The 18,441-nt window shown below is 39.2% G+C and overlaps 1 protein-coding gene across 2 annotated transcripts in view; it reads left to right on the top strand.

Moving 5' to 3' along the window:
* Positions 1–6,593: 6,593 nt before the first annotated feature.
* Positions 6,594–18,441, top strand: part of PPARGC1A (PPARG coactivator 1 alpha) — a 72,517-nt gene continuing 60,669 nt past the window's right edge. Inside the window, exons 1-2 of one of the 2 annotated variants that reach the window (XM_075194735.1) lie at positions 6,594–6,782; positions 9,903–10,082. In XM_075194735.1, the coding sequence (XP_075050836.1) occupies positions 6,735–6,782; positions 9,903–10,082 (228 nt within the window). In that variant the 5' untranslated portion in view covers positions 6,594–6,734. The remainder of the gene's footprint in view (positions 6,783–9,902; positions 10,083–18,441) is intronic. The other variant, XM_075194734.1, reaches the window with a different exon arrangement.

The raw sequence follows: 18,441 nt of genomic DNA, 5'->3' as shown, positions 1-18,441 counted from the left end.
CTATAGTAAAAAAGCGAAAACTTTACACTTTTGCGAGACGGTCATTTTTGCTGCAATTTTTCCCATTTCTAATACTGCCTTATTGTAATGCATTAATTATAATACAATAATAATATGTGTCAGACAAGCTTCACATGATATATACCATTTGCTTCTTAATTTATTTCAGTGATGTTGGATTAGGAGTTAAATATCAAACTATTCAGTCCCTTATTACACCTCCCAACTGTCCTGATTTCAGGAATTTAGGGCTCTGTCCCGCGGGTGGGAATGGTGGGAGATGGGATATAGCCAATGGGCAGCCTAGCGCTTCAGCCCTCTGGGGATTTGGCAATGCCCCCATTGTAACTTGAATAGGCCCCTATGGAGACGCAGCCTTCCCCCTATATGTTTCTGTATGGTGCTTATGCTGGACTAGAGGAGAAGGCAGAAAGGGCATATGTCAGGTACAGAGGAGCTAGTCATGTCCTAGTTTAGGTCCTATTTTGGTATTTCTGTTCAAATAATTTTTTTAAATTTTCAACTAGTATTGAATGGAGTCTCCAGGCGTTCAGATTGTTCTGCCTGATCACTGTATGCAGCATCAGAACCAAATTTGCCACTTCCACGGCAAACAATGACTTCATAGACATGTCAACGGGTGTCATTGGCCCCTCTAGATTCCCACTCTACCTGATTCAATCCAAGCAAGTCAGATAGGGACTTATATAGTGCAATATCAAAGACAAGTACCATGTCTTAGTCAGCTTTTGTGTGAGTGAATATTGGTGCACGGATTATTTTCTGCCCATAGTTTTAGTAAATAAAATATTTATCTCATAAAGTGGGAAGTGAATCTTCTTTTAGTTTATTATATTAACTGAGGCTATTAACTAAATGTGGCAGCAGTATATAATAAACTTGTCTTATAAGATGCCTAATAATGTCTCAGCCTAGTATATAGCTGTTTTGTTTGCTGTACTATTACTGTCATTTCATTTCAAAACGTTGGAGAGAAGTTATGGTGCTTTTCTTGGTACTAAAGTCCCTATTTATTTAAGGGCAATGAGGCCTATTGCTGAAACAAATGGGGGTTTTCACTAGTGATTGGGCTTGGTATTGCATCTCCCCTTTGATAAAAGAAATTACGTCTGGCGATATATATACCTGATATATATACCTGCTAGGCAATAGGCAAACCGAGGGGGGGGGGGGTTCCTAGTGCCTGGAAACCCCCTCCAAGCCTGGGGCACTGTATAATTGAGGTGGCTGGACCCTGCCCCCACTTCACACGGCTCTGCTTGAAAAGGGAGAGCTCTGTGCACCTAACAGTAGTGCACGCAGTATTGCCCATGTATATTATGGGGATAGGAAGAGTTGAAAAGCAGACAAGCACTGTCTAATATTATAGCCACGCCCCCATGCATGCTGGTCACGCCCACTGGCGGCGTGGTGTGGAAACCCCCCTTTACCAATCCTGCATTTGCCCCTGTACCTGTTCTGGTAACATTGTGCATAGATGACACAGACACAGAACAGTGGAGACTGGCCTGGTAAAGCTGTAAGCTACTACTCAGCTGCCTCTGAAATATTTTTTATGATAAATGCAGATGATAAGTGATTTCTTTTTTTCTTCAATAAGGGGTGATAAAAAAAAAATGATACCTATTGCTGCAAGATTAATAAATATGCCCTTAAGTCACTAAAGATAAACAAACTTTGAAACTAACATTACCGTGCAAGGGTCAATTTGGTTTTTTTGGTGGCAGCAGCAGAGTGAAAACTACCTAATACTTCAAAGTTTTGTATTGAGTTTTACAGTTAAATACATTTTTAGGGTCATGGATCAGCTGTTAAGTTCAACACTCCGCGACAAAGTACAATGTCGGAGCTCAATAGACAAAAAATACTTAAATACAAAATCAAAATATAAAAACACAAAGAACTTATGATGGGCAACAAAAAATAAATAATTTCACACTTCTCCCTGCCAGGTGTCAGCTGTGAGCATAGAGGCTGTTTTAAGGGCACCAGTGTGAGAGGGCCCCGCCGCAATTTCAATCCACCCCCTACTTCTCCAAAAACTTCCCGTCTGATGGTCAAATATATATTATCATATACAGTTTTTTTTAGAATCAGAACCATTTTTTCTGCTCTCTCCATTTAAATTCACTTGACCACAAAAAGTCAGTTAATCATTCATTCATTAGGCAGGGAGGTTGGAAAAAAAAATTAAAACTGGTCACGGAACGAGAGTATTGCGGTGTAAAGGCATTATTATAAGCGGCATGAATGTAACTTTTACTAAACAATGCTCTCTGCAAAGTCAATAAACTGAACACAATTAAAAAGAGAACATTGATTGTAGTAGAATATGTTACCTAGCACAGATCCACTGATAATATTTAACCTTTCCCATGCATGAGGGGAATGCAAAATTCAATAACATGCAGAGGTCTGCAGTCTTCCCAGCATCCTCTGGGTTAATAATAGAAATTGACTGCACTCCGATCAGTCAGGCAACTACATTATTTCACAGTTCAGTGTACTAAGGGTAGACCGAGTGACCTTTGCCCTATCTCTCAATAATTTACTGTGGTTTTATCATTAAATCAGAATCTTACTGCAAAGGAAATTAGTTTATTTTCACAGGGAGAGTAAAGTAACACTCTTAATGTAATCACTTGGAGAAGGTCCCCTTTACTGCTGTTCTAATTGCAGTCTCCTAATTGAAGAGTGTTTTGATGTTTTTAAAGATAAATAGGTTTAAAACATTTGCAGGGCAGTTGTGTGTCCAGAGTGATTTGGATATAAAATAAATAGTAAGGTGTGGCGCTGTTTATTTACAGTACCCATAGCCTCAATCAGAATCCCACTCACAATGTAAATGTACTCTCTACTCTGTAGACATAACAAAACTTTAGGACTGTGAACAAATTATTGCTTTGTGCATAGTTCTGGGACAGAAAGTAGTTTATATTTTAAACACCTAGCAGAAATACCTCTGAAATTTGCATGACCAAAAACAAAACTTATGCTTTCAGATGTTGCTACTGAAAACTTTGAAGGACTGGTTTAGACTTGGCGACTTACAGCAAGAGACGCTCCTTCATCTTGCACTAAACAGAAAGCAGAACACAGTGGGGCTTATTTAATAAAATGGTGCTATCTGTACAAATGTACTGTAATCCATAACAACCAGGCAAGACGCTTGCTTTCATTTTCTAAACTGCAGTGAAGAAATTACACATTTTGCTCAGAGACCAGGAATAGCACCTGTTGTGTTAATTGTTCACCTCCTGCGCACCCATGTGTTACTGGTTTTAAAGGGAGCAGAGCTAGAGGGAGCCAGTCACAGCGTTACATAACAACAGAGGTACAGAGTATTTCAGGAGATTACGGTGATGATCCTGGGTCTTCCAGGAGTCAGTGACCTGAGCACTCATGTGACTGTCTAGCTAAGAGGCCCCAGGCCTGTGTGAGTGTCACAGCAAACGTTAACCCCTGCCCAGCCACCAATCCTCACTATCCACCCAATGTGACACAGTTCAGCTAACTCTTGTGTGTAAGTAGTTTGAAGTTGGGAGAGGTTAGGCCAACGAGTAGCCAATCAGTGCTTTTAAACATTGACAACAGCAGAGTATTGACGTGAAGCCTCTGTTAATGTGCTGCCAGCTTGTTAAATAACCCCGGCGAGGTACCGCTGGACTTCCGAATGCCTTTTCCGGGGTCTGTAATACTGCAAATAGATTTGTATCGCTTATTTATAAGTGAATTTCTTAACTTTGAATTGTTTCCCCTTGTGAGAAAGCTCATCTGAGTGCCCAAACTCACTGCGTATATCGCTCTGCACAAATATCCCAGTTGGTAGTCTAGTTGCAAAGATGAAGCTGAATATGAAACAGATATAGGGGCACATTTATCAACACTCGCAAAATATGAAAAATAGTTTTCAATCCTTATCGCATTGATAAGGATTGAACTATGGACTCTATTTATTAAAAAAGCAACACAGGAACAGCAGTTCCGAAAAACTGCTGTTCCTGTGAAGTGGAAAACATACTTACCACTGCCTCTTCGTTCCCGAAGCAGCATGCGATGAACGGGGATCCTCTTCGGACTCCAGCTGCGCATGCGCCAAGTGAAACCCTCGGGCATGCGCACAAATATCTCTGCTCTCTCACAAATATCTCATGATCCCTCCCTGTCACTCACCGCTCTCTCTCTGCAACTATAATTGCAGAGAGCGAGCGGTGAGTGACAGGGAGGGATCATGTGATCCCTCCACACATGCGCTGTTCAGCTCTGCTCTTCGGAGCAGAGTTGACAGCACTGAAACTTTTCAATTATGATAGTGTACGCCAGCCGTACATTAACATGATTGAAAAGTTAATTTCATTTATTGTTAAATAGCGTCTCTGAACACTGTTATGGGTAGTGCTCAGTAAAACGATAAGAGATGCAAAGCAGCAGATATCAGCGATGCTACAATCATAAATACCAATTTAGTGTTTAATCCCTGAAAAGGGGGAAAACATTTGATAAATAGGCCCCATAGGGGCTTATATACAGTTTGTTGCATATTTAATCTAAAACGCAGACGTAAATTGCATAAAAAAAAGACACATTTTACACAGGTATGTTGAGCCGACACACCTAAGCTGATCATCATTATCAGTTCCCCAGTGGTCAAGCATCAACATGTTTCCCGTCTCCTGACAGGTGCATGGGCATCTGAAGCTTGGTCTACATATATCACATTTGCTCCAACACACCCTTACACGCCCCCAAACTCCCCCCATTCTCCTTTTCATAATCGCCAGGGGCCGCAAGCGGAAAACTCCTACATATGACCGTAGCTATGGCTTTGTGGTCATGTGCCAAAGTAAAACAGTGTATTATACGCTGAAAACACCATTTACGTCCAATTCTACACGAGCCCCAAAGTCACTTGGACCTATACTATATCTCTATAATTGTCCTTGATTCCAAGCTAATAAATGACAAGCTAATAAAACAAAACAGCTTTTAAGCACTGTTCAAAGCGCAGTGCATTATCAAGAAGCAGCAGCGCCGTGGTAAATCTGTAAAATGTAGTGTACTACCAGTCACGTCATAAATTATTTCCCATAAAGCATGAATGAAAATATATTTTTTTAGGTATTTTAAAAACCGGTGCCGAGTTCTCTCTGAAAATCACCACTGTGACAAGACTACATTTGAATTGTCCTAAAACCCCATATAATGTTGTTATGATGAAAAGGAGAGATGTATGCACATTTCATAAATGGCTTCTGAAAACCAGCTTGATATTACATTGCATCAGTTTAGCATGTAGTGCACCCTTTGGGCATTGATAAATGATCTCCTCAGTATATGCATAGATCCTCTGCACTCAATTTCATAACAGCTGCACCTGCATCTGAAGAAAAAAAAAAACCATTATCTTCTGAAGGCGTGTGAAAAAAAGATCCATATGTTTATTAGCCTGGTGGTTTGTTTTGAACTGGTAAGCAGAAAATATAATTTGCACCTTGAAGCCTTTTTAGCTTGTGTTTATTTGAAAATACATGGGCGTTTGTGGAGGGGGAAGCCCTACTTACAGGAGTTTGAGCAGAAAAGTGAGTAACTAGAGAGAATGCCTTGCAAGTTACTCCTCCTCTGTCCAGACACAGATTAATGAAATCGCCAATATAGCATCAGAACAAGATTGTTCGACATCATTTATTTATATGCAACAGAAACAAATGCAAATTGATGTGTCAAGTTTGCATCACATGTATTGCATCTTATATGTGAATATCTGTCTCATATCTGAATGAGACATTGTGTGTTTGTTTAAAACAGTGTTTTGTAAATGAAGCAATAGCTTCTTGTCTGGTATAGCCTCGATATTTACAGTAAACACCTCTCACATGTTGCTGTTCAAGTTTTATTTCCTATGTGGTACTTAGAGCCATGTGTTTGGAAAGAAAAAAAATGTATTTAAGCAAAATAAAATAAGATTTTAAAGATTGCAGTCATTATAAGACACGATCCTGTGACGGAGAGAGAGGGTAGGGGGGGGGGGGGGGGGGGTTGAGGAATAGTATTCCAATCTGATTATAATTGTGTGGTTTTAGAATGAGTCGCTTGGGTTATCATCATGCTGTATGTAGAAGCCGGAGCTGCTACAATATCACTGATTGTGGTCCACTCAGCCATTTGCACAGAAGCCACTGGCCATGCTTCTATCTTATGACTAGTGACGTTCAGTTTCCTAAGAGGTTCTGCAGCAGCTGAGCTATACAAAAGCAAAAGACCAGTGCACTTAGTGCAGAATGACCTATGCCTACAGTGAGCTTGATTATATATGGCCAGATTCTCCAGACTAAGCTGTCAGGCGTCTTCCATAGGGGTTCATCTGTCAGACCCACATAGCAATGCGGCAAGGCACTGCCAGCGTGCTCTCCGGGGGCACCGAAGAGGTTAATTGCGGTTGGGAAGATTCATTTCACAGGAGCTGGGTCTGCCTCGCGTGACGTCACACAGCTTCCAGCAGCAGCGGCAGCAGCAGTAGCAGCAGCAGCAGCAGGGCTGGGAGAGTGACAGACCAGCCTACTTTAATAGCTTTGTCATGTGACTGGGAACAGTAGTAAGACAGGTGCCTTCAGTTCAGTCTCAGTAAGGGGCTAGTTGCCTGTATGAGTGCTAGCTCTGTGTGTGTGCCTGTGGATTGTAGTTGCAAAGGTTTACTGCCGTCATTCAGGGACTGAATGGCGTGGGACATGTGCAACCAGGACTCTGTATGGAGTGACATAGAGGTGAGCATGCAAATAAACATGTTAAATTCCATATCTTTTTCCTACATGCTTAATTTTTTTTTTTTTTTTTTAATTCTTTCTTTTTGTGCATTTTTTTTTCATTTTTAATATACTTTTGGCAAAAAAAAAAAAAAAAATGTGGAGCTTGAGAAAGAAGTCTAAACGTTATCTGGAGTGCTTTTTTGCACAAGGCTATTTTAAGGCTCTTTACTTGTATGATGCTAGAGTCAAAGATTAGCTGCTGTCATCGGTGTCTCTTGCAGTTGGAAACTATTTGCATGTGCCTTTGGCTCTCTCTCTCTCTCTCCAGTCACATGCAATATGTATGCTCAAAGATATTGATATGAATCAGTGTCTGAAGTCTTTCCAGTGGCCTGCTTGGAAACATGCCATGGCTATTTATATAACAATTAACTTAAAATAATCTCCGTTATTACTGCTTGCATACTTGGGTTCTGCCTGCTTTAGCATCTCTTATGCTGAAATATGCTCGCATTAACGTATTGCTACAGTTGTGCATAATTGTCAGCATGCTACTTTACATCTGTTCTTATTGTTTTATGCAAACATTAGAATATTGATGATTATTATAACTGCAATCACTACCGTTATTACAACGTTAGCAGCTACCTACAGACCCATCTATCACTCGCCAGTTTATTTCTCTGTGTAATAATAACACAATGCTATTATAATGAATCCTAAAGAATGTTGTGTGTATAGAACGGGACTGTGCAAGATGCTGCTGCGTGTGTAAAAATAGGTGGCCATACATCAATTCTACAGCTTCTGCTGGCTGCAATTCATATAGGGGGGAAAAAAAGGCAGGCAGTTCTCTACTAGTCCCTGGAGTATGATGTATAAGACAGAATTCTGCATGTTTGCATTCTTCAAATTGAAACGATATTAGGAAGCTTAAGCCACATGTAAGTGTTATATATGTAGTGAATAAATAGAAAGTTTATTTAAAAAAAAAATAGAAAGTGTACATAAAACAGTACTATCTATCTATCTATCTATCTATCTATCTATCTATCTATCTATCTATCCATCTACTATGTAGCTGTCTACAAATATATATATATATATATATATATATATATATATATATATATATTTATATGTGTGTGTGTGTTTATGTAAACAATAATGTATTTAGATTGGAAGTGGATTTAAATATTTATATACATATATGCACAATTGCACATACAGCATAATTGTCTCAAATTAAACATTTATTTACATTTTAGCCTTTTGGGTGGGTGGGTGTGTGGTATTACAAGACCATAGGCAAATGCATGCAAATCTTATTTAATATAGATCATTTGCAAATGCAATATTTCAAGTCAATGAGTGTCTGACTGCAAAGTCCTAATTGTTTTTGAGTAGCCAGTGTGCTGTGGCTTGTTGTTTAGCTGATAGCGTGAGTCTCAGCTGCTATATCCTCATTTTTCCATCATGCATTAGCCCTGATGCTGCCTAGGAGCTGATTGAGGAGCAGCTAGCATGGAAATACTGAAGATTTATTTTTGTAAACCAATGATTGCAAGTAACATATCAACAGTTATTGATCTTTATGATCACCAAGGTTAGGGCTGGAATATCCTGCCACCAGTCTTGTATGTATAAATGAATTAACTCTTGGTACAGCCTGAGTCATAATTTGCTGCTGGGCTCATACATTCTCTATGCACTCTGATTCTTTACATGAAGCTAATTTGTGGAGCTTGGTAAACTGAAAAAAAAAAAAGCTGATTAAAAGAGAAAAAAAAAAAAGCACACTTGCTGGGAAATGCAATCTGTCTGCTGTTCCCAGAACAGGACAGACCGATGCTCATATTAATAAAGGCCCACGTAGCTCAAGTCCCAGATGTTTCACATTTTAATGAGGACAATGTGCGAAGAGATTGCAAAGATTGATAGAGGCATTTTCATAGGACACATTGCAACAAGTTTATCATCCTTTGCTATCTCTCTGCATTCTACTAGTTTACGGACGCAGTTTATAAATGCAAAAGAAGTCTTATGTTCCATTAACCCTCTTTGATAAAGGAGAAGACTTGGGTCTCAAGATGACAGGCAGATAGTAATGTCCACCAATGACACCTGACACTTAACCTTCTGCTGTATTTCCTAACACCTGACCCCACCAGTGGCCAATTTATGCTTTATAAAAATCTAATGGTGAATTAAATAGATTGATTTCATTCCTATGCAGTTGAAAGAACGTATTATCTTTGGTAATGCCTATAGATGTTCAGGCCATCCAGTGACCTTATCAGCAGTGCTTGAACGTCATTTTCTTATACAGGTCTTTGGTGATAGGATGGAGGTGTTAAAATTGATAAGTAAAAACTGATAAGCATCTGTTACAGATGTAAGACAAGTAAGTGGTGTAGAATGTGACCGGAGAGGACAGTTTTAAGTGTGAAGGCTGGAACTCAAAGAAGGGTCAGATATAAGTTAATAACAGGCCATAAATAATAGGTATGTTCTGTATTTTGTATGGTAAACATGCATTTTCAAGCATCCGTTGCAAAACTTTTTCCCCCTGCATTGTAGCCAACTTTAATAGGCAATGGTTACGGTATACAGCCACAGACAGATATAGATTAACAATATATGAGAGTAACAGTGATCTGAATCTGTTGTGGCCATAGAGCAAAGTTGATGCTTTATTTTTAAGTGTACTCTATAAAATGCATATATACACATTTGTAACATATTTAATGACTGTTTTCCGTACATAACCATCATGGTATACTATTGCTATTTACTTGCAAGAATTTTTTCTCTCCTATGAAAATGTTTCATTGGCCAATAACTTCTTGACAAGAATTAAAATATAACAGTAAGAGTCTAACTGCTGACCCGTGCTTGTGCCTTTATGGAATGTGGCAATCAGCCATATCCTGGAGAGACAGTTTGATGGGCACAGGTATGGTTTAAAGATTGCTTAACCTGGACGGCTTCCAAAACTTTTTAAGCGTAGTGTAACCTTGATGCTCACGGAGTAAAAATAGTTGATCACATGATACCAAAGCTGATCGCATGTCAATTGTTAACGTTGGTGGTGTTGCTAAAGATTTTCACGTGATGGTTTCCATTTGTTTCCTGCAGTGCGCTGCTCTAGTTGGTGAAGATCAGCCTCTATGCCCAGATCTCCCGGAGCTGGACCTTTCTGAACTTGATGTGAATGATTTGGACGCCGATAGCTTTCTGGGTGGATTAAAGTGGTACAGTGACCAATCAGAAAACATTTCCAGTCAATACAGCAACGAGTCATCAAACATATTTGAGGTATGCTATTTGCCTGCACCCCTCAGGCTGTTTGTTGCTTAAAACCTTGTTTATCAGGATAACAAATGACGTCTTGGACCTAGACCAAACTTTCTTTGTTTTTTTTTTTAACATTGGAACCTGAGGATCAATTGATGTCCTTTCCATAATGTATTCTTGGAGTGTTTGGAAATTGATATAAGTGCTGCTAAACCAGACAAAACATTTGTCACAGTGGCACTTGCTGCATGAACCAGTTGGGTTTCTGGTAAAATGTCTAAGATAAGCAATACTTAATTTGTGAAACGCCCCTAATATTTCATTAGCGATTGGGGATAAGATCCGTCTGTGGAGATATGAAAGGAGCACTGTTGTCCATAAGCTGGGAAGTTATAAAGAGAGCGACATTCCCTCTGGCTTTTTTATGTTATGTAGGCCTGGTAAGACTAAGGAAATTAAATGTAGGATTCTAAAAAATATGCAGACCATTTGGATGAAAGACAAACCCCGGCCAATGAAAACGGTAGTGAAGTAACTGTTAAAATTCTTGTAAAAGGTTTCACAGCAACTCCAGAAAAAGGCACAAATGTAAACACTAAGCACTTCCACACTTTATATTGTCCCAATGCCCCATGGGTAGCGGGATTCCTGCATGAATCATTGATCAGAGCAAGACCTCGGCATATATAAATTTATCAAATACGACTTATTCCTCTAATCCTCCTTACACTGGATTAGTGGGCAGTATATTTAGGGGCACTATGAAAAATAATCAGCAGTACCACTGCTAGGATGAACAGAATAAATAGTTTAGCATGTTTGGATACTTCTATGATAGTATTTGTAGAGTATTTCCTAAAGTGAATGTGGCATCTACATATAGTGGAAGCAGCCATTTTGTGTGCTGAAACAACATTTAACCCATTGTTTCATTAAGAACCAATGACTGTTCCTCATGCTTTCGTGAAGTTCCAAATTCCTATTGAATCGATAGGCTGAATCTTGGTTCAGCTCACAAAATGGCTGCCTCCATAGTGGGCAGGCGACAGGTACTATTTAATGTATCGCTAGCAAAAACAGTGTCAACCTATAGTGTGGTAGAGAAAGTCACCAAATACTGTATCCGGAGCTATATAGAGCGATGCCAGAAATTGCCTTATTGATTTACGCCTCCAGTTCGCAAGATGAGGGGAAGGAGATCCTCTTAAGAGACAGTGACAAATAAGGACTACTTTCATGCCTAAAGTGGAATGCCTTTAAAAGACAGCTGCATCAATTGTTGCCCTTGAACTTAGCCAGTGCTTCTTTTGTCAGTGTAACATTACACTGGCATGAAAAAAACAAGAACACGAGGAGAGAGACCCAGCCACGTGCCATATTATCTTACAGCAGTTAGTTGATGGAAAAGCCTTAATTGAATGGAGATGGTGTCTTTTTTTAACCGTTTGCCACTGGGTGTGCGACAAAGTATTTCAGATCCACAAATCTGTCGCAAATAGGAGCACGGCGAGACGTGTAATGCTGAAACAGTGTCTGTGGTGTTAGATGCACATGTGTGGGTTTTGCTGGTGAGGAAGGTTGTATGGCCCAGTAAGATGGTGGCAGACTAAGCTGGCGTAGTTCGTTTGACAGAATTGCGGAAACATACGGATTTATTTCGATCTGCCCAAACACGTGAAAAACCAAATTGGACAAATCTGACCATTTGGTGGACGGGACAAAGAATGGGACCAAAGTGACAGGATATTTCTTGTTGAATAATTTTTGGTCAAACACAATCTCTTGTTTGATCTAAAAATAATCACGTTGGCATTCAGAGTAATCTTATGTTGGCATCTTAGGCAAAGGCATTACATATTAAAGAACTGGACAGAATACAAATGCCAGACAGTCATATCCTCTAAACATTTTATACTATTATCTATTTTGTAAGTAATTATTTTACAGATCTCTATAGTTGAACCTTGAAAAGTCCAGTTAGCTCCAATGTTTTGTCCATTTTTTTACTTATTATACACAATCAGAATTAATATGTGTGTAAACTCCAGTATAATATTTAAATAGTGGTCAATGATGTAATCACATAGTGATGTCATTTATTGTTCCTTATTTTAAGGGATACCACGTCCCCAAGCATTGAGTGTAACACAGAGACCCTGGGGTTCTGTGTATTGGTTTTGACCTTACTGTGGGGCACTGTGTGTTAAAATGGTCTCACTACTGTTTAGTCATTTAAATGTCCTTATAAAGTACACTAGGGGGTATATTTACTAAACTGAGGGTTTGAAAAAGTGGAGATGTTGCCTATAGCAACCAATCAGATTCTAGTTATTATTTATTTAGTACATTCTACAAGACAACAGCTAGAATCTGATTGGTTGCTATAGGCAACATCTCCAGTTTTTCAAACCCGCACTTTAGTAAATCTAGCCCTAGGTGCTGGTTATATCATAACATCTAAATAATGTGGGGATTCAGATCTAATATCCGACAAGATGAGCATTGCTTTCAGGTTTTAGTGACACTGCAAATACATTGAAATGTAGTCGCTTTCACCTTCTTCTGAAAGTTAAGCCAACATTTACAAGTCTGTTACTTAATTTTTATTATTAATTTTTTTCTATTGTTTTCTAGTGCAATGGAGGGTATAAAGAACAGAAGCGCGGGTGGGTAAGGGGTTAAAGTTTCATGTTACATAATATATAAGTTTCGTCTTTTGTGTTGTTTCATTTTAATCTTTAATTTAAGATGCAAAATGAGCCTGCTGTTTAGCCTCACGTCAATTGTTTTTCCTGCCCATAAACCGTTCATTCAGCTTTTCATTACGTTAATTCACATGCACAGACTACTACACATGACAGACTGGATTGTGTGTTCCAGCTTATATGACTCCGGTTGTAGCTAGCGGGAGGCCGGTTGCTTCCAGAGAGTAAGGAATTAAATACATTTTTGTGGCAGTGAGGGTGGTTGCCTTGGCTGACTGCATAACAAGAATAAAAAAAAAAAGTAATAAAGTCACAAGACTCAGACATACAGGTATGACAACAGACAGGTATATTGTCTCTGCAATTGCTAGTGAACCTGCTCCTTTGCAAGGACACTCAGTTTAGCAATGCACAAAGACTATCTTTGTTAGGCTCTTGGTTTAGGAAGCTTAGTAAGAACTGGCACCAACTTTTTAGAACTTTGCATCACAACATGTTTGACTTGGGCTTTTGTGCAAATTTATACGTCATGCCAGGTTGCCACAATTAACTCTGTGTAGCCAACGTCATTTCAGAATTGATGACGTTTGTTCTCCTTTCACGAGCCTAGGATCCTCATTCAGATAGTGCCCCCTTTCATCGTTTTTCTGACTCTTAACCATTTTTTTTATACTCTTAATATGTATGCCATACTAAAGTAATTATAGTATAATAATAAAATAACTACAAATACTATGCAAAAATAATACCTTCCCATGTGTATTTCCCCCCCCCCCCCCCCCTAAACTAGTCTACGGCTAGGCACTCTAGTTGGCAGCCTATGGCACGGTGTGGACTAAGGGGCTTTTATGGCAGCCATTGGTTTCTCAGAAAACCTATATAGACTTCATTATATGGCATAATGTTTTATTGAGATCCAGTTTACAATGTGTATTTATAAGACCCATAGGGCCAATCTTGTGAGAAGCATTGATTGCACCACTCATTAAAAGTGTTTAATAATCGTGGAAATAATGGTTCAGATGTTGTGGTGTTACAAATGTATTTTTTTCCCTGTAAAATAATTTTTGTGCTCTGTTTCTCTTTTAAAAAAAATGTCCAATATTCTAATATGTAGCTAGCGAGGTGGAAGTCATGTCTGTCCCCTCCTATATTGAGGCAAGTGGCTCTGCAGACTTATAGTGACTCTACCACTCTCAGAGCTGAACCTCCCTCTTTTGTGCAGATTGGTTTCATTGCTACAACAGTCTGTACTGTGCCTTTTAGCAACGTGCGGTGTAATATTAATTAATACAGTATAATGCTATTAGTATAATACAATAAATCCTAATTAAATGATTTTCCGAGTGACGTATTTGGAACTTAAGGCACTTAAAAGTTATGGAACATTATATACTCATTATTATATACCGTAGGGAGTTGTGCATTTTTATTAATGTGATTTTAATATTTATTTATTTTTTTTACTGGCGTTGAGAGGGTTAAAAACTCCCTGTGGCCAAGGAAAGATTTGGCCTTCCCCAAAAGTGCCTGTAGCATTGTTATTTTGTGAACCAGTAGGTGTCACTCGCTAATCAGTCTATCCACAGGGTGCTGAGTCAACATTACTCACAAGTATTCTCACTTAGGAATGCAATCTAAATCCCCTTGCTTTACATCCATAGCTCAGCCAGTAGAGAGACACTGAACATTTTACAGTAGCTGGGTCTCAGGCATAGAACATTTGCATAACTGAACAGTAATGCCTAGCTCATGAAATGCATAGCGTATATTAGTGGGGGAAAAAAAAACGCAAATTGTTTTACCGATGATTGAAATAGCCAAATATGATTGCAGCAGCTTCATCTCGGGTGCTCTGAACGAGGGACCAGAATGAATCAGCTGGAGTTTGTCATTCTTGGCAAAGGATAGATCTACAAAGATGAATGGCTGTCCACGAACGTCACATAGTTTACAGCAATGGCATTGATATGATATTTTGTTTTACGTAACTTTATCATTTATCAGTTTATATAGAGGTAGATTACAAGCATTCAGTAGACCTGCCAGTTTCATTACTATTGCAAGTTATTCATTGTAAGACCGATTAATGAATTACCAGATCTTGCGTAAAATGACTTGGCCTCACTTTTAAACAAGTGCCAGTGTTGTCTTTGCTGGTCTTGTGACTTGTGTTAATGGGTTTTCAGTCAAACTGAACCTCCATAGAATTTTCTCAACGAGATTTTTTTTTCTTCCATTTTTTCATTTGACTGCCATTGCCTCAGGGTAGAAGTTCAAGGAGACATAATTTAAGGGAGAAAAGTCATTGTGGATGAATTTATTATTTTGCTGGTGCCCTATAGGTTCAAAGCAGCTCCTTATAACAAACAGACTGCATATACCCATTTCCTATGCAACCAGGGACTGATTCTGTCAGATATACCAGCAAAGATATATTGCTTAGTGATAACTGGTATTTATATTATTGGTAAGTACATCACACCAACCCCTTATATGAATTATTTGTATTTAGTTTTAAATGGCCATTAAATGATATTATCATTTGTCTATTAGCTGCCTGCCATGTTCCTTGAACAGGACGTCCCTGACCCGATGAATGCTGGCGGGCCCCCCAGCCGTCCGAGGCCCCTGGGTTGTAGCCCCTTTAGCCCTATTGTTAATCCGGCTCTGATTGTAGATCTAATTGGAAATGCATAGTAGGAAGAGCGAACATGTCCATACTTTTACCACTTTAAGGCCACCCAGAGTGTCTGACCCACCATTTCTGTGGATGTGTAGAATACAAATAATTTTGCAGACAGAGAAATGCTCCCGTTCAATCTCATATAAATCACTTTGTCCAACTAAATGAAGTCTTGTCTTTGCATGGGGCAGTCCAAGGAACGTCCTGCACTCCTCCCAGCAAAAGAGGCAAAACTTTCCACCCCTGTAGAGGCCTTTCATGTGAGAAATCTGTGCACATTGCTTAATATTGCAAACAGGAGCAAGTGGTGTATTCACCGTGGGAGATGCTTGTTTTACATTTTTCTAAATGACCCTTTAGGTGTTTTGTTACATGATTGATCAAAGCAACCCTGGTAGGCTGCTGGTGTAACTACTGTACTTTCCTGCTAATAGAGAGTAGCAGTAGAACCTTTACACACGTTAGAGATTCTACGCTGCATTGTATCTGTAACATGCAGCCTCCTTTATTATATCACTGATGGCGATGATCAAGAATTGTGCAGAAACATATATACATACACTAGTGGGAGCTGTCATAAAGGGAATACTTATTTCTCTTAGGAATACAATTTATTAAAAGATAGCAGCAAAAATAAGGAAGCAAAGGAAGAAGTGTTAATGAATATGATCTTGTACAAAGCACTGGCAATCTTCTTTTGAAGTTCTTTCAAAATCTAAAAAATCTTACATATATTTCTTGTACTGTAATTTTCTAACATCCTCTGCTCCACCTACTATGCCATTGAAAATGGTGAAATGGAGTTGGGAGCCCACCCTCGTGAAGATTAGTTGTTTATACTGTATGTTGTTGTCCACATTAACAGTTTTGGAGCACTGGTCAACAGAGTGTAGGCTCTAAGAATATGGTGCCTTTGCTTAGTGTAGGCTCCAAGAACATGGTGCCTATGCTTAGTGTAGGCTCCAAGAACATGATGCCATTGCTTAGTGTAGGCTCCAAGAATATGGTGCCTATGCTTACTGTAGGCTCCAGGAACATGGTGCACGTGCATAGCATATGTGTGACCATGTACCCTCTCTGCTGCTCCTAACAACACGATTTGCCAGGAAGCAATAATCTGTTTTGTGGCACTCTGGTTGAGAAACACTGAGGTGTAAGTGTAGGGCCCCTGTGGTAATGAGTGACACTATGTGGACCCCAGTTCCATCAATTGCAGGACAAGCTGGATAGTAAATGATGTTATGCTGTGACAGTTGTTGAGGACTATGACACAAAGTCCAATTAGCTCCCGATGACACACAGGCTGTGGGTTCATTTATGATATCCTGCTTTGCTTTAGCTATTTTATTTTCTTCTGGTTTAATTTTTTCTAGCGTCTGTTGCGATTCATCACATTGGGAAATTTGCCTCACTTCTTGCAGTTTATGGAACATTCACTTAGCATTGATCTGTGCGGCACAATGAGCATTGAAAGCAATGTGAATGTAGATATTGTTATCACAGACCTGACTGAATTCCGAACATGAATAACCAAAAAGCATAAGGACGGCCATTTTATCCATCCCTAACAGATATTGGCCACGGTTGCCAGTCGTTTTGGCTGTCCAAATTGCTGCATGTCTGGTCTGCTTAACTCAATACTAGGAGACGGGTAAGCTGGTTTGGTTTGAAAGCGGAAAATAAAGTGGAAGGGAATGTATCCACCATACACACAGTGAGCTGTATATACGACTATCCTACGTTAAACGATTATTTATCTAGTGGCTTATCTACACAGTTATATACATAATACCTGAGGTACAGCACCTTCTTGGCGTCAAAGAACCTGCCAAATCAAGTGATGTTTACATACTGAAAGTCCAACAAAATGCTGCATTTTATAAGTTACCCCCTAAATCACCTTAAGTCTGCTTGGTTAAGATTATAGATTGTCTTGTGCTGTTATGTTAATGCTAGACATATCCTTTCCATTGTTGGGTTGTTAAGAGAGGTTATCTAGTTGGTCGCTTAATAACAGTGTGTTTAATGTGTAAGATAATATTATAAAACACTAAAAGCATATCTTAGCTCTACAAGAGCTAACATTGTATGCATAATGTAATATCATATCTATGCCCACGGTGAATAAACAAGATAGGGCATGGTGGCTGTTCAGGAACACATGTAAACATGGGCAGACTGCTTTGTGCCTGTGCCATGCTTCATGCTCCTACTTGTTACCATGGTACATTATGTATCTTACAACCTCTGCCACTCATACACTAATGCCGACTGTTGTCAGACTTTACAAGACTTCTGCTAAGCTGTAAAATGTGGATCCATTGGTCGGAATGTTCAGTTAACCGTAATCTAAGATCATTTAAGTATAAAGTTCAGGATTCTTTAATAATGAGAAAGATTTGGTCAATCAGGACTTTTTAAATTATGCATTGGTTCCTAGTGGATTGTTAGACTGTATTATAGTGCCTCAGTATTGTGCCTCATGCCTCTCTGGTGTCTCTGTTCCTAGTGAATTTATAGGCTGCATCATAGTGCCTCAGTATTGTGCCTCATGCCTCTGACGCCTCTGATTCCTAGTGAATTTATAGGCTGCATCATAGTGCCTCAGTATTGTGCCTCATGCCTCTGACGCCTCTGATTCCTAGTGAATTTATAGGCTGCATTATAGTGCCTCCGTATAGTGCCTCATACCTCTGTGATGTCTCTATTCATAGTGAATTAATAGGCTGCATTATAGTGCCTCAGTATTGTGCCTCATACCTCTATGATGTCTCTATTCATAGTGAATTTATAGGCTGCCTTATAGTGCCTCAGTATAGTGCCTCATACCTCTGTGATGTCTCTATTCATAGTGAATTTATAGGCTGCATTATAGTGCCTCAGTATTGTGCCTCATGCCTCTGATGTCTCTATTCATAGTGAATTTATAGGCTGCATTATAGTGCCTCAGTATTGTGCCTCATGCCTCAGTTCCTAGTGAATTATGGGT

Source organism: Mixophyes fleayi, chromosome 1 (assembly GCF_038048845.1).
Source record: "Mixophyes fleayi isolate aMixFle1 chromosome 1, aMixFle1.hap1, whole genome shotgun sequence".
In the NCBI taxonomy this organism is placed as follows: Eukaryota; Metazoa; Chordata; class Amphibia; order Anura; family Limnodynastidae; genus Mixophyes; species Mixophyes fleayi.
Note: the sequence above shows the minus strand (reverse complement) of the source record. Positions and strands in the feature narration are given on the sequence as shown.